This window comes from Anarrhichthys ocellatus, unplaced genomic scaffold (genome assembly GCF_004355925.1).
Source record: "Anarrhichthys ocellatus isolate YVR2014 unplaced genomic scaffold, GSC_Weel_1.0 scaffold85, whole genome shotgun sequence".
NCBI lineage: Eukaryota > Metazoa > Chordata > Actinopteri > Perciformes > Anarhichadidae > Anarrhichthys > Anarrhichthys ocellatus.
Window position 1 is genome coordinate 113221 of NW_022280115.1, and position 16133 is coordinate 129353.

General features: G+C 40.5%; 1 protein-coding gene across 4 annotated transcripts in view; it reads left to right on the top strand.

Moving 5' to 3' along the window:
• Positions 1-4594: 4594 nt before the first annotated feature.
• Positions 4595-16133, top strand: part of LOC116398548 (casein kinase I-like) — a 33122-nt gene continuing 21583 nt past the window's right edge. For all 4 annotated transcript variants that reach the window (XM_031874941.1, XM_031874943.1, XM_031874942.1 and 1 more), the window contains exons 1-3: positions 4595-4737; positions 14488-15600; positions 15863-15932. In XM_031874941.1, the coding sequence (XP_031730801.1) occupies positions 15331-15600; positions 15863-15932 (340 nt within the window). In that variant the 5' untranslated portion in view covers positions 4595-4737; positions 14488-15330. The remainder of the gene's footprint in view (positions 4738-14487; positions 15601-15862; positions 15933-16133) is intronic.

Sequence of the window (16133 nt, forward strand, 5' to 3'; positions counted from 1 at the left end):
TAATGAATGCAGAAACTAAAATATGGAATTACGTATTTTTATTGAATGGCAGAAATAAAGAAATGTGGAGGAGAGAGAGAGAGATCTGCATCTTCCTTTTCTCTTCCTCTGGTATTTTATAGCCAGAGAGGTCAAACTGAAGAGGAGGATGGCAGTTTTTCCCAGAATATTCCAATACCAAATCACAGATGTTGGTTGCAAAAAATCTCTCAGATGCAAAGCTGCAGAAACATACACAGAGAGGAAATGAGGCAGAGTTTGAGGGAGTCAAAGTGGTATTAAAAGAGATGCATGTAACAGACAGGAAATTAAATATAACACTGTAAAGTGATATCAGAAGCCACATCAGGTAGGTCTGATCAATCCAGTCTAGTCTCGTCAATTTCTTCTGAGTCCTTATTGAAAGCTCACTGTCAGCTTTGCCCCAAAACAATCCCGTCAAAAACTTGGCATCCCTCTTCATTGATGTCTTAACTTAATATCTTAGTATCCTCTCTTAAATCTCTTCTTAAAATTATTTGTTAAGTTAAATGTTTCTTGCTCCAAGCATGGGACAGGCTCCAGATCCTGAACAGGAAGCCTAATAGAAAATTGTTAAATGGACGCATCAATATTTGTCTGTGTTTGAGATATATAATATGAGATAAGATATAATATTCTGCCATAGCTTACAGTTCAGAGAAGCCATATCCCTTCTGAAACACTGCACCACATGGCAGTGAGCTCTTACCTGCTGTCACACTGTGGGGTACTGGATGTGGTCAGGGTGGATGTTGTCAGGTTATCTGCAGAGGGGATGTTTAATCACAAAGAGGATCATTACAGCAAGAAATGCAATCAAACCAACACCTAAACACTCACACACAAAGAGTTCAATATTAATAAATTAATATGTAATTATAAAACAGTTTTACAAAAATATTGTGTGAAATAGTCAAATGACAATAAATTGTGACGAAATTGATAAAACTCAACTCATGAACGACTTTAGACCGGTCGCCCTGACCTCTGTGGTAATGAGGTCTTTTGAGCACCATGTTCTATCCCACCTCAAAACCCTCACGACTGACTCCTGTAGTGTGGGTGTGTCGTGTAGCCTGCCAGACTGCAGACCCTGGATCCGCTGCAGTTTACCTGCAGAGCCAACAGGCCCGTAGACACACAGTCAACATGGCCCGTCACTTCATCCTGCAGCAGCTGCACTCAGCAGGAAATTGGATCCTGTTTGTGGACTTCAGCTCTGCCTTCAACAATCTCGACTCTGATGCATGCCAAGCTCTCAAGCTGCACGTGTCTCAGAGACTTCCTGTCCGACAGGAAGCAGCAGGTAAACCTGGGGAAACACACTTTTGACTCTTAGCATCAGCACTGGTTTCTCTCAAGGCTGAGTCCTCTACCCTCTGCTCTTCTCCCTAGACACAGCTGCACTTCCAGTCACCAGTCAATTAAGTTCACAGACAACACAATCTTCATTCGACTAATCTTTGGTGGGGATGAGTGCGCAACACTTTTATTAAAAGGGACATAATGAAATAAAATGTGACATTATGAAAAGTTTTACATGATGTCACGATCAGGCTTTGCCCTGTGTGTTCTGTGTCTTTGTTTCTTTCTGTAGCTCCTCACTCACCTAATCAGTTCATTCAGTGCACCTGCCAGTCACACTCACCTCATCAGCTCATTACTCTCACCTGCTCACTCTGCCTCCTTCACTATTTAAACCCCTGCCGCGCACACACACCCACTGCCAGATCATTGTTTGTTTTCCTCCCTACCCGCCCGTTTTGCTCGTCCTGTTCCCGGTTTTCCAGTCTGCCTGTTCTGCCTTTTCCTGCCGGATTTCCCCCCTCGTCTTTTGTCTTGTCCCTGGATTCCCTGTTTGTTTTTGGTTATCATTAAAACCTTTTTCACTACACCTGACTGTCTGCTTTTGAGTCCTCATCATGCCCCGTGACACATGATGTAAAAGTGTCAAGGGGAAAGTAACTTTAAACGTGTTATTTTGAAAAACAAATGTAAATACAACAGTTCATAATAATGACTTCAATAATATCACAAATTACTCATTTATATCTTTTACACAATGTGTTAATATGATTATGTTTTCATGTCTTTACCAAACATCACATGCAGTAAATGGTAGGCTTCTGTTACTATGTATTAAAATATGAATTCGTTTAAATTATATTGTATCTGTGAATTATACAATCCTGATAATTGAATAGTGAATTTTTAATTTACATACATTCACTGTTTATTCATTTTATTGTGTTTGTACGGTAAATATTAAGGTGACCACCAATAACAAACACATATAGAAACAACTAACAATGATTTTTATTAGTATGGCTGTTTCATCATTTTATGAATCACCAAATCAAAAACAAAATAGACACAATAATAAGTAATACTACCAATGATGATAACACTGTGTTTTCATTTACAGTGACTAAAAAGCTCTCCTTCAGCCTGACTCCAGTACAGCAAACCCATCACCAGAAACAACACGTCATCCGATGTGTGTGTGTCTGTCACCTGCCTGACTGAGGACGTCTCTGGTCCCACTGACATGTACCTATAAGTACTGACAGAAGCTGACACACATTGAAGGTAATGGTAAAAAATCCGCACATGAGCAGTGTTGAAAAGTAGATAGTAGAAAGTACACCAAAACAAACAATAACGCTGATGTTAGAACAATAATAGGACATTTTTTGTTATCTACCCAATCAAAACAGACAAATGACACTTTGTAACAGAACTAGGCCCAACAACTTAATAGCAATGCATATCCATCCATCCATCCATCCATTTTCCTCCGCTTATCCAGGGTCGGGTCGCAGTGGCAACAGGCCAAGCAGGCTGACCCAGACTTCCCTCTCACCGGCAACATGTTCCAGCTCATTCTGGGGGATCCCGAGGCGTTCCCAGGCCAGCTGGGAGATGTAATCCCTCCAGCGTGTTCTGGAGGGATTGCAATGCATATCATGTAGTTTATCATAGCTTTATTGTACTTTGTACTACCTCACATGTGCAATAATGTGTATCCAACCACTCAATCTGATACTATTGTATTTTTAGCTTTTGTTGTTTTTTTGCAGTTTATTTATTTATCATATCTTTACTGTTTGACTATTTAATGTACTTGTTTCTTTGTTTCGTTTTCTACTGATGTCTCTTGTTGCACTATCCACTATGCAGCTGTAATCCTGCAAATGTCCCCGCTGTGGGACTAATAAAGGATTATCTTATTTTATCTTATGGTGTTTTTAATGTCCATGGTAAACCCCCCATCATACCACTCCTATAACATATAACATTCCTAGGAGTTATCATGTTGATTTTATCGTCTCTCATGACAGTTTAGTCAAAGATTTACATCAATAACAATAAAGTAGCAAATGATGAGTTCAAAATGAGTCAAATAAGCTACATGACACCACCTAGCCTTCAATAATGTAGCTCATTTGGCTTCTGACTTACATAGCGCAGAAAATATGCAGTCCATAAACTGACACATTTAAAAAAAATGCTCTGTATGAAACACATTTGAAATCAAACATTAAACTATAACGTTAAAGTAGTGACCTTGAGTCTAAATTGTGTTTGAGGGTGGTCACAACATGTCTGGATTAACCTTTTAGGGGGCCACCATGCAATCATTCTTGGTGCTGGACCCCTATAGTCCATCCTTGCCCTTATTATTTATTTTTATTTAAAGTCTCATCATATGCCGATCCAACCAGTAGTCCTAAACTGGCACATTGACGATATTGAAAGAATATGCACCTCGTAAGCACAGTAAAAATGTTTGTCTTAAAACTATTGTAGATTGTGACACAGTGCCCCTCTATTAGGTAACAAGATTAGGATAATGCAGGACATGCTTTAGTTGATATTGGTGCAAAATCCTAAAAAAGATGCAGTTAATCAAAATACAAACCACCAGTTGACACACTGCGATCTAGGGCTTTATGGGCACCTGGGGGCCTTGGGGCAGTTGCCCCCTTTGCCCGGTTACTAATCCAGCCTTGGTTCACATCGATGTTAGGTGGCCAAGTCTTTACCTCATGCCACTGCAAAAGAGCATATGATTTACTTGCTTAAGACCAAACTGAAGGCAAAACAAAACAAAAAACAAGTAAGAAGTGAAGGCTGCAGTAGCCTATAGGCCTGCAGAGCACAAGGAATTTCAATCTGCTTGATGTTTTGGGTAACAGACTTCAACAAGTCTAAAAGATTAGGAACCAAATATTATTATTATTATTATTAGCATAATTCCTCTTATTGTGATCTTTATTATTGTTATTATTATTATTATATTATATTATGAAATGTAAATAATGTACTGCTGTCCAGATTGCATACAATAATTTAAAAAAAAATAACTCTCACACACAGAAAGTATGAAAAAGTAAGAGCTGGTGAAAGTAAAAACAACTCTTCTCCACAAATCAAAGTGTGCGTGACCCCCTCTCACGTACAATCACACAGACGCACATCCGCGCACACAGATTTTCTGTCGATATTCTGCAAAGCAGTTTACGCTCGCCCCTGCAGTTTTCCGTGCCGTGCACATCCTCATCTACGCAAATTCCGCTATAGTCACTGGCGAGGCTTTTCAGCTGGTTAGCCAAACATCCACAGAAAATGATATGAGCAGGAAAACGAGACGAAGAAAATAAGAACAGTTTATTCCAAGCCAGACGAATATCGACAGAAATATAATCTCTTTAGGTACGTAATCTCTTTTTTCAACTTTGCACAAATGTATTTGTTGAATTAGCTTACGTTTATGAATGACTATATGTATGGGCAGAAATTCAGCGTTAGCCAACATTGGCTAGTTAGCGGGTTGGCTAACATGTTAGCCAACGTTTGTGTCTATTATCGGACTACGTCTCGTTACGACCACAGAGGCTAGTGAACGCTAGCTGGGTAGCGAGTTGTTGATATGGTTCACAAGCTACCGCGTACACTGCTGCTCGTTACTATCGTCGTTGTTGTATTCTCCGACATTACTTCGCTTCATTTGCTATTGAATTCTCTCCATTCACTATTTCACATTTGTTTCAATGAAGCTAAGGTTGTCAAGCTACACCGAGGCCAAACACTCACACTAACTACTGTGGCCTCAGCCTAACTTCCTGCGTTAACTAGCTCGATTGATTATTTGATGTGTAATAACACCACATTATTATATTTTCCAAAATAGGCTACCAGCCAACGTCGGGTAGCGATTGCAGACGTATAGTGAACAGATTGAACAGCCTCTGCTCCTCTGAGGAGGAAATGTGCTGCAGTCGTATCTGCTAACGTTAGCTCCATTAGCAAACTCCTGCTCCTTGGCTCAAATAGCTCATCCCTTTCACAGCTCTCTGTTCCACATTGAAACACATGAAATGGTGAGAGCTTGCGACGGTCTTGAACAAAGCCGCGTTGTGCAGTCTCTCAGGTTGACTTGGTATTCTCAGGGATCTAGAGCCATTCATAGAAACGAGTTCGAGGTGGTGCAGCTAAGTGGATCATTGGAGTGTGGGTGGTGAGACCAGGCCATGTTGGTACAGCTAGATTGTGTTTCCTTTAAAAATCTTTCAAGGACTCTGTGCTGTCTGCCGAGAACAGTTTGAAAAGAACACATTAAATATTAGGATACACACATCAGTCCTAACTAACATGCACTCATGAGCTAGTTACACTGTAAGGGGCCATTGATGCATAAAATGGAAAACCTTCAACAGGAATATACATTACAAAAATTGTAATACCGTACTTAACACCAATGAATATAGGGCAATTTATAGACAGCATTAAAAGTAGTCATTCAGTCACCATAGAGGAAAGGATAGAGAGTCAATTGTGAATGGTCTTAAATGTAAATTGACTGAAAAGAACACAATACAGTTTTTTTGATTTGGGGCAGCAATGTTAAGGACATTTTAGCCAAGGGCCATTCTTTTTTTGTTAATCTCTCAGGAATTATCCAGAGGAAGTTTTGTATCAGTCAATTTGATTTCATGGATCCAATTAATTATTCATAAATCAAAACCTTAGAGAGTAAAGCTAGAATTGAGGCTAATTGTAAATACAGTAACCATAGACCTGCACATTTGTGTCCCCCTTGTTACCATTCATTGCTGTGTGTATTTGCATTGTCAATAGATTACTGAATGAAACTCACTTTTTGTGACATGAACACAATTTATGCACCAAGCAAATTGTGTATTTGGTACAGAGGCTCTGCACAGATTTCTGATTTCAAGTCTCTAAATTGGCATATTTAAGAAACAGTTCCTGTGAGTCAGATTTGTCTTTTTGTGGAGAAACTGTTGAATCTGTTGTCTCAATTGCTTGGTAATTGGGGTCAGGTTTGTAGCCCGTGGACATGCTGTGTAGTGGATACTATTGGGTGTGAGGCTGCATGCAGGTTAGTGGGTGGAGTAAACTACTTTGCTTTCACTGCTCAGCTTGATGTGGTCAGATAGGAACCAGAACATTGCTGACGAGGACTCTATGGGATACCAGAGTTAGTGTCTTGATATCAGTGCCTAACAAATACTATTGTCATCACCGATATAGCGTCAATTATTTTCAAAATTAAACGAGGAATATTTGCCAGTATAGTTACCAGTGAATATAAACTAATATAATAACAAGAGATGTAATCAGTAATATGCATTCTATATAACCCACAATGCTCCATCTACAGTGTATAGTAGTTTTCAGAGAAGTTTTGGTATCCAAGGATTCCTAAAAAGTCTTTAAAGCCTTAAAAAACCCTGTAAGCATATGTTAAGACATCAGTGTGAGGAAAGGGATGCAGGGATAAAGTGCTCGGGTCAAAGATAAGTTTAAAGGCTTCCTAGTGGTATTTTATGTGTACTTTAAAATAAATAGTTTTTCATACCAAGCTATTTCATAACATATTTCCCAATTAAATGCATGGTTTGATTTTGAAGGACGCTATAGTAGAGAAATTCAAACTTTGGCAATAATTTGTCTAGAGAGTTTGTTGAAAGATATAAATATCATATATCCGTATCATTTGCTCTGCTGAGAGAATGATTGGCTGCAATGTGCCGTCCCACACATCCACGATTTGTTCGCCTCCAAGACCCTGATGGGGGCAAGAAAGATTGTATCTGACCCCTCCCATCTGGACATAGACTGTTTGAGTCCCTTCCCTCTGGCAGGAGGCTGCGGTCCATCAGGACCAAGACCTCACGCCATAAGAACATTTTCTTTCCTTCTGCAGTTAGGCTCATCAACAAAGCCCAGGACCCCCTCTGACTCTGACACCCCCAGGACAATTTCCTACCGTTACAAACCCTTGCACATCCTTTCTATATTATTATACACTTGCTACTTTAATAATAAACTTGTTTTAATGTACTGTTATTTGTTTACCATATTTTGTTGTAAATGTTAATATTTTTCTATTCTAAAATGATGTCTCATACTATTGCACTGAGTTTATTGTTATGCACCATTCACCAAGTCAAATTCCTTGTATGTGTAACATACTTGGCAATAAACAGGTCAGATTCTATCAGGCACAGGTGAAAGCATAACATTTGTATCAGCTTAACAACCAGCTTTGGTACAGTAAGTCCATTTTGACTAAAGACAACTAGCTCAAAACAAAGGCCTCTGCCTTTTAGATTGTGTTCTTGTTTTAGCTGAGGCCAAAGATAGTGTGTGGGAGTGATGTTGCCTCTTGCTTTGAGCAGGGCTAACCCATTCTCTTATATGGCCTATACAGTAGCATTGATTTTTGCTGTCAGTTGCTCAATCTGACAGAGGCCTCTGTGGGAGGGGAGAAAGCCAATGTTTGACCTGCTGCAGCGGATGTAATTACAGGAATCCGACTGACTTCAGTCAGGGCACAATGCTGTTTGTTTTTATGGAATCTGATTTTAGCAAGTCTTACAAACCTGTTTGCTAAATTCCGAGCAAACAAATTTCCTTATTTGTTAAACTTAGCTGAGCAGCGTTCCCACGTAATTAACGGATTCAAGTTCTCAGGTGTCAAGTCAGAGTTGACGCAGCTGCACATGAGGTGAAGTTTTTGTTGCACATAGCTCAGAAGTCTGCTTGAATCAATGTTTTCATACAATGGAATCGCCATTAGCCTTTATTTTAACATGCATTTAGCAACTGTTATTAGCTACAAATGTCCTGTGTGGTGCGCCTCTAGTAAAATCAGTTTGATGAATTCAGAACGTCAATATCTGAATAGACTGTAATAGTTGTTTGTAAGACCACAGTGGTACATTACATGCCGTATGCTGTAATTGTGGTATTCTGCAGAAATTCAGCGAACACAATAGAACCCCACCTAAAAGCATGGGTTCACATGGTCATGTTATTCCCCTTAATGACTTCAGAGGAGATGCTTTGACACACTGCACATTGTCTGCTATCTCAGACATTTCCTCCTCCTCACTGTGTCCTCCTCACTGTGTCCTCCATGCTATTATCACCAGTAAAGAAGTGGTCAAGAAACCCTTGGGCACTGAACTATTACTGTGAAGTTGAACAGCCTGAACTTGCCTCCATAAAAAGAAAATACAGATTCCCATTGACGGTCTGTTTTGTGATAAGAGGAGAGGCTGTCTGCCTCGACTCTTCTGACTCATGTAGATGCAATGAGGGGGTATCATATAACTCCTAAGAGATAACTTCTGGTTTCCTTTCAAAGCGAGTAACGGGAATAAATAAAAAAAGGGCGTCTCACAAAAGTTCAGCTCAAAACAGCTGAACAGTGCTGCGTCGCTCACGACCGGTTAGCACACGGTGCTATGGACATAACACACAAATATACATATTCTAATAGTTCAAACTCATGTGTTTTTAAAAAGAATGCATATTAGCATTTTTGGCCAATTGTGACAGCCCTAATGGACAAGCTGATGTTTGTGTCACTTGAGATACCCACAATCCAACAGTTCAAATCTGAAGGGCCAATGGATCTGTGTTGAGAATCAGCACAGAGACCAAAATTGTAAAGGGAGAGAACAGATGAAGAAGCTCGCAGTGACTGAAAGCAACAGGTGCACTAATGTACCCGAAACCGAGGACACGTTACCTGATAACACTTTAGATTCGAATTCGGTAAAGTATCAGATAAAATACAAACTACAAAATGTTGTTTGGTTACTGTAATAGAACTGTTATTCTTTCTTACCTTTTCATTATTGAGCTGTGACATATAACTGCATAGTATCTTAATTACTCCAAATATAAGGTGAATGAAAATAGCAACCGTATTTTCAGCAATTTGATTTATTCTGAACAAATTGTCCTGCAACAAAGTATTCTGAGGCTGAACAAAACCAACAGCAAAGCCATGATGTGAAGCTCAATAAGAGGTGAGGAATGCTTCACTTGTTACGGGGCAGCTGTGGCTCAGGGCTGGAGCGGCTCATCTGAATGTCCGTTAGTTTATATACCTGGTGGGCAGGTGGCACCTTGCATGGTAGCCTCTGTCATCAGTGTATGAATGTGTGTTTGAATGGGTGAATGATGACATGAAGTGTCAAGAAATTTTACTGGTCGGCAGACTAGTCCATTAACCGCTGACCATTGATCTCCTCTAAAGTTCATTTAGAAGGCAGCGAACAGGACCCAACCAATTGTAGATCAAATTCTTACTTTGAGTAGCAGTTAAGGATTCCATTTTTTCTGCAGCAATTACAGTATCAGTAATCGCCCTGCATTTATGTGTAATGTATATCCAGCACAAAAAGCTGCCGTTAAGAACCCGGCATGTGCGTGTAATACTGACGTAATGTATCTGACTTGTTGACTCAAATAAGATATGTTTTTAGAAATAATGGAAGTTGGGAAGTTATATTCGAGGTATAAAGCAAGAACATGCATGTCTCATCTTCTACCTGCATAGTTAGAGAGGTCAGAATAAATACAGATAAACACATGCATTGCTATTTACCAGCTGGTTATAGCATGGAGAGCAGGGAGAGGAAGACGAGGGTTTGAGCAGAGAAGGGATTCATTGGATGTAAAAGGAAAATGGAGTGCAGAGGAAAAGCGGGAGGAGAGAAGGAAGGAATGAGAGAAGCTAGGATGAGTGTTATTATTAGAAGAGGAAATCAGAAACACTAGAGACCATGTCCTGTCCTCCTGGTGGAAGATTGGCCTGGTTTTAGGGAGGTGAAATGCTGTCACTTGGGTTCTCTTATAGATTTTTAAATACATACCTTCATACTAAAATGCAAAATGTTTATTGAATGCAAGAAATATATTTAGTCAGGGAATCAGTTCACTCACAACTTGTTGACCTGCTCTCTGGTCCCCCCTAATATCCCTGAATTGCTTATTGCCTCCATGAAGTTTTAGCGCTTCTGCAATTTTAGTTGCTACACATTATCTGATGTAGACATATCTATTTCTACATAATCTGAGGTCAGCACTTACAGTAAAATGTGATATTGATACGAAGATCTGAGGCTTGCAGAATCAGTAACGTATTTTAAATCCCTTCTTGAAGCTGTTTAAAAGGTGCTGTATGGATAAGGTTTACCCTTATTATTAGGGCCCGAGCACCGACGTAGTCGGAGCGGAGGACCTATTGTTATTCGATTGTTTATTAGGGCCCTAGCACCGACGTAGTCGGAGCGGAGGACCTATTGTTATTCGATTGTTTATTATTATTAGGGCCCGAGCACCGACGTAGTCGGAGCGGAGGACCTATTGTTATTCGATTGTTTATTATTATTCTTATTCTTAGTGTTTCGTCGCAAAAAGGAGGTGCTTGGGATACTGGCAAAATGTCGAAATTTGGCACGCAAGCCAGAATTTGTGAAAATTGCCGTCTGATTGGGGTGTCCAGCTGCGGTATGAAATATTGGCTCGATAGCGCCCCCTATTGAGTAGCCCCAACATCGGGTTTCACCTAGCTGTATGAAATTTGGTAGGTATGTGGATCGTGATGGAACGTACAAAAAATCCTCTTGGAATTTTTCTCTAAACCAAACAGGAAGTCGGCCATTTTGACTTTTATGACGTTTTTTGACCATTTCAAGGCGTCATACTTTAACGAACTCCTCCTAGAGATTTAACCCGATTGACTTCAGATTTGGTGAGTATCTTCTTGAGACCTTGGCAGTGAAAAGTTACTCAAAGATCAAAAAGTTATCGAGCTATGTATCCGTGGCGTGGCTTCAAAAAAACACCATTCGCCGCGAAACAGGAAGTTGTTGTAACTCTGCTGTACATTGTCGAATCTGCTCCAAATCTCTCATATGTCATAACATCCTAACCCGGAACACATCTATATGATAATTTAGAATCATAGTAATAGCACCACCTAGTGGCAACTGGAAGTTGTAAGTTGTGTACTTTGACATCCTGCTCCTCACAGATTAATCAGATCCCTCTAAAATGTTGTCAGAACAGCCGTAAGACCTTGATAATGTGAAGATTGTAAGAAGTTGTCGAAGAGCGGCGACGTGGCGGCTCGGCGAATTTCGATCCTTCGCCATGAACGAATAAACTGATGTATCTCGACTCCACATCATCAGATCTTTACCAGATTTCACATGTTTGATTAGACTCCAGGCCTGAAGACATCTGCAGGCCAATTTTGAATCATAGTCATAGCGCCACCTACTGGTAACAGGAAGTTAAAGTCTTTATACTTTGGCTTTTGATGTTTCGTCGAATGCCGTTTCCGTGGCGATGCAGTCTTCGCCGTTAACAACGAAGGTCATTTTGAGAGGCTAAAAATGCTCGAAACATAAGCAAACTTGGCAAGGAGATTACAAGCCCGAAATGTAGTTACAGAATATGATTTTATTGGTTCAGAGTGGCAAATCGGCTCAATAGCGCCCCCTACAAAATTTCAACGAAGCAGCCCTTGCAGTATGTTTGACCTAGATGTATGAAATTTGGTAGGAACATGTATCACATATGGACTTAAATAAAAGTATCTTGGGGCCATGCTCTAAACCCAACCAGAAGTCAGCCATTTTGAATTTTTTATGAATTTCTAGTGTCGTTTTTGTCATTTCCAGGCCCTGGACTTTAACGAACTCCTCCTAGGGAATTAATCAGATCAACTTCAAATTTGGTCGGTACAGTCTAAAGACCTTTGTGATGAAAAGTTACTCAAAGCTTGTTGTTTTGTGAAAAGCTGTTGCCGTGGCGACGCATTCTTCACCATGAAAAATTAAGGTGTTTTTGAGAGTCTAGAAATGCTCGAAACATAAGCAAACTTGGCATACATATTTAAAGCCCAAAATGTAGTTATATAATATGATTTTATTGGTTCAGAGTGGCAAATCGGCTCAATCGCGCCCCCTACAAAATTTCAACGAAGCAGCCCTCGCTGTACGTTTCACATAGATTTACAAAATTTGGTAGGCACATGTATCACATGTGGACTTAAAATAAAGTCTCTTGGGACCATGCTCTAAACCCAACCGGAAGTCAGCCATTTTGAATTTTGTATGAATTTCTCGTGTTTTTTTTCCATTTCCAGGTGCTGTACTACGAACTCCTCCTAGGGAATTAATCTGATCACCTTAGAATTTGGTTAGAACAATCTAAAGACCTTAGCGATTAAAAGTTACTAAAAGCTTTAGGCTTCATCGAACGACGTGGATATGGTGTGATGGCCAATTTACATGGTTCGCCATCATCCATCAAGCTGTTGTAACTCGACTGTACTTTGTCAAAACTATCCCAAACTTGACATGCTTGTTGACTGTCATGGCTTTAGGACAGTTTTGACAAAGTACAGTCGAGTTACAACAGCTTGATGGATGATGGCGAACCATGTAAAATGGCCATCATCCATCAAGCTGTTGTAACTCGTCAAAACTGTCCCAAACTTGACATGCTTGTTGACTGTCATGGCTTTAGGACTTCTGCATGCCAATATTAACTCATAGCCATAGCGCCACCTACTGATAAGCATGGCCGTAAGCAGGATTCTATAATTACAGCGGCCCAAACACTGAATTTATTGAAAGGGTTTGTGGGCACACCATGAGAAAAAGACTTCTCTGATCTAAATATGTGCAAACTAAGATGCTTGGAGAGCAAACGTTAGATAACAGTGGATTTTCAAACCATGTCAGTGGGCATTAGTATAAATGATCTGTCCAGAGCTTCTTCATGACAATCAGGTTAAACGTTACAATGAATGCTTCACACTACAATCTAAAGTTACAGAAGAACTTAAAATGAAAACAGTGTTAAATTGAAGTGTTCAAGTAACAGCAAATGGCACTACTGTTCATGTAAGTCCAAATACAATCAGCAGGACACTGCAGGGAGTTGAACCCCATCCCAGTAAACTGACAGTCTGTTATGTTACAAACACGGAAGCACATTCACACACATTCATTTTCTTAATGATATTTAAAGGCTTACATTTATGATTGTATCGGAGGTACACTCAAAACATTTGAGGCTTAAGACCTGGCAACATGATCTTGCTACGCTGCTGGTCTACGCAGGAAATATCTTACTCGTGCATGCAGAGTGTGATGGTCACAGAAATTCATGGCCGCGTCACCCAGAGTCCTGCCAGTACCGGAAAATACTGTTTAACTTGTGCACGCAGTGTATGACGGTCACAGAAATGCATGGCCAGAGTCCTGCTAGTACCCTCGACATGCGTGAAGTTGCGAGGGCCCAATCAATGCTGCTCGCAGCTTTAATTACTATTAAAATGCATATGTCTGAAAGATGTTTCCTCAAGTACAATGGGATTCCTTTCTAAGGGGTTCTGCACAACACCAGAATATTTAGGTAATTTTTTCTCTAAAAGGATTTGTTATGGTGTCCTTTTAAATAGGCCCGTTTATGGGCTATACAAGCCATTTGTCATTTTACCTTTGAGCTGAAATACTTCAGAAAGCCCAACAATGATGGCTCTGTGTTGTCTCAAAGTACTAGGGGTGTCACGAAAACTGATACTTCGGTATCAAGTCAAATTTCTGAAAGCCTGAGGCTGGTACTGGTTCTTCTACAGTACGGCAGTACCGGCGTCAGGGTTTGAGTCATGGCGAACATCGCCCCGTCGTCCCGGGGACAATAGAACATTTCCCTGATAAGTCAACATTGTGAATAACAGATCTGTGTTGTAATCAGCAGAAGGAGAGACAATTAACGTTAGCTGTTAGCTATTAGCAGCCAATGAGCATCACAGTGTTGCTTGGCTAAATAACGGAGCTAACATACGGAGGTTGCATTGAGTTACATTATGATGCGTTCAAGCTCTTTTCAATATAAAATTGTACTGAGCAAAGGTAAATTATAACATTATCATGATGTTATGTGTTGAAATGCAACAGTAGATTGTATGTTGTTTTTTCACCGTGGTATTGAATTGGGTATCAATAATTTACCTGGTATTGGTATCGACTACAAAATGTCTGGTGTCGTGACGTACAAAGTACTGTGCTACACATTAAGTATTAAAATATAACATCATTTCATGTTTTTTCTGTCTTTCAGGTGGTACGTTGAAATTTCGGCACTTCCGTGTTCCAAACACCTGGGGGCCAAAGCTTCACCTGGTGTTCTGACAGTGGACAAGTACAGAGGTCCAGCATTTACACGATCACATGCTCTAAAGCCAACTAAGACTTATGGCAATAAATCACACGCCTAAAGTTTTTAGTTGTACCTAAATATCAGATGCAAGAAAGGGTAACCTCTGAAATATTTTTCTACCTCTGAGCACTTTCTGCTGTCAAAGTCTGTTCTGAGGTTGGGTGCATGGGTGTTGTGCTGACAGCAGGCTGTTGTCATGGTGGACTGGTTTGTCTGAGCCTGAAGCTAGCGTGGCTTCCCAGTTTCATATAGCATGTTAGCATATGGCTAGCCGCGTATGGTGACTGATCAGGCCATTATACTCTTCCCCTCCATCACCATCTCTGGCCCCCTTCAAGGGGGTATAAACTAGTTGGTAGTGGTGCCCCCTCACCCAGTCATCTTTTCATTTCTCTTTCATTTAGTCATCTATCCACCCCACCCCAAAATCATCAGCTTTTGCTTTCTTTCACTCTCATCAGCACTCATCACTTCTTGGTTTCTTGGTTCTAGCTCGTTCTAACTCAGCTCCAGTTCTTTTTGATAGCCACTTCTTTTCTTTGAATTCATCTCGCATCTGTCCCACTTCAGCTTAAGGCCCCCCCAGCTCAAGTTCAACTAAACCCTGCCCAGTTTAAGTTGCATTTTGGCCCAGCCTAGACCACCTTCACGTCTAACAGCAGAGCTGCTAGGCAATTGTTTTGGTAGTTGTTTTGGTTGCATGGAATCGGCTTAACCGTGGAGAGACCAGGCTACCACAAACTGATGGACTTTGACAAGCGAGGAGTAGGGGGAGGAGGAGGTGGAGGAGGAGGAGGTGGTGGAGGTGGAGGAGGGAAGGCAGAGACAGAGGAGGGGAAAAGGATGCCTGGGAAGACAGGGAGTCGATCAGGTGGCCGGGGGGCCAGCTCCAACTCCGGGGTTCTGATGGTCGGACCAAACTTCCGCGTCGGAAAGAAGATCGGCTGTGGGAACTTTGGAGAGCTGCGACTTGGAAAGAACCTGTATACCAATGAATACGTGGCTATCAAACTGGTAAAATAGTTTGTACCTAGTTTATAGTATTGTAGGGCAACACACTTAATATGTTTAATAGAGAGAAGAACAATTATTAATCCATATTTCAGAATACAATGATTCGCACTTGAAAGGGACAGAAAATTGTTTCATTCCATTATATTCTTAGAACTTAAAATTTGGGTTGGATTGCCCTGAAAAAAAGGTGTATTATGAATTGTATACTATGAATTGTGTGACAAAAGAATGATTCTCATTTAAACATTATCTTCTTTTATAGGAGCCTATCAAGTCGCGGGCGCCACAGCTCCACCTAGAATATCGCTTCTACAAACAGCTGGGAAGTTCAGGTGAGGAGGTTTTCTACTGTGAGAATCAGCATTTTGATTGAAAGCTTTGCCTATGAGCAAATTTTATAATGAAGTTGGCTGTCCGTAGATATTTTAAGTTATGTTTTTTAGCATAATTCTCAAAGAGTAGCGCCATTTTTGTCTCTTCATTTTCTGCTTATTATCCCCTGTTTTTGCCCAATTTGGAATCCCTGTTTCCCT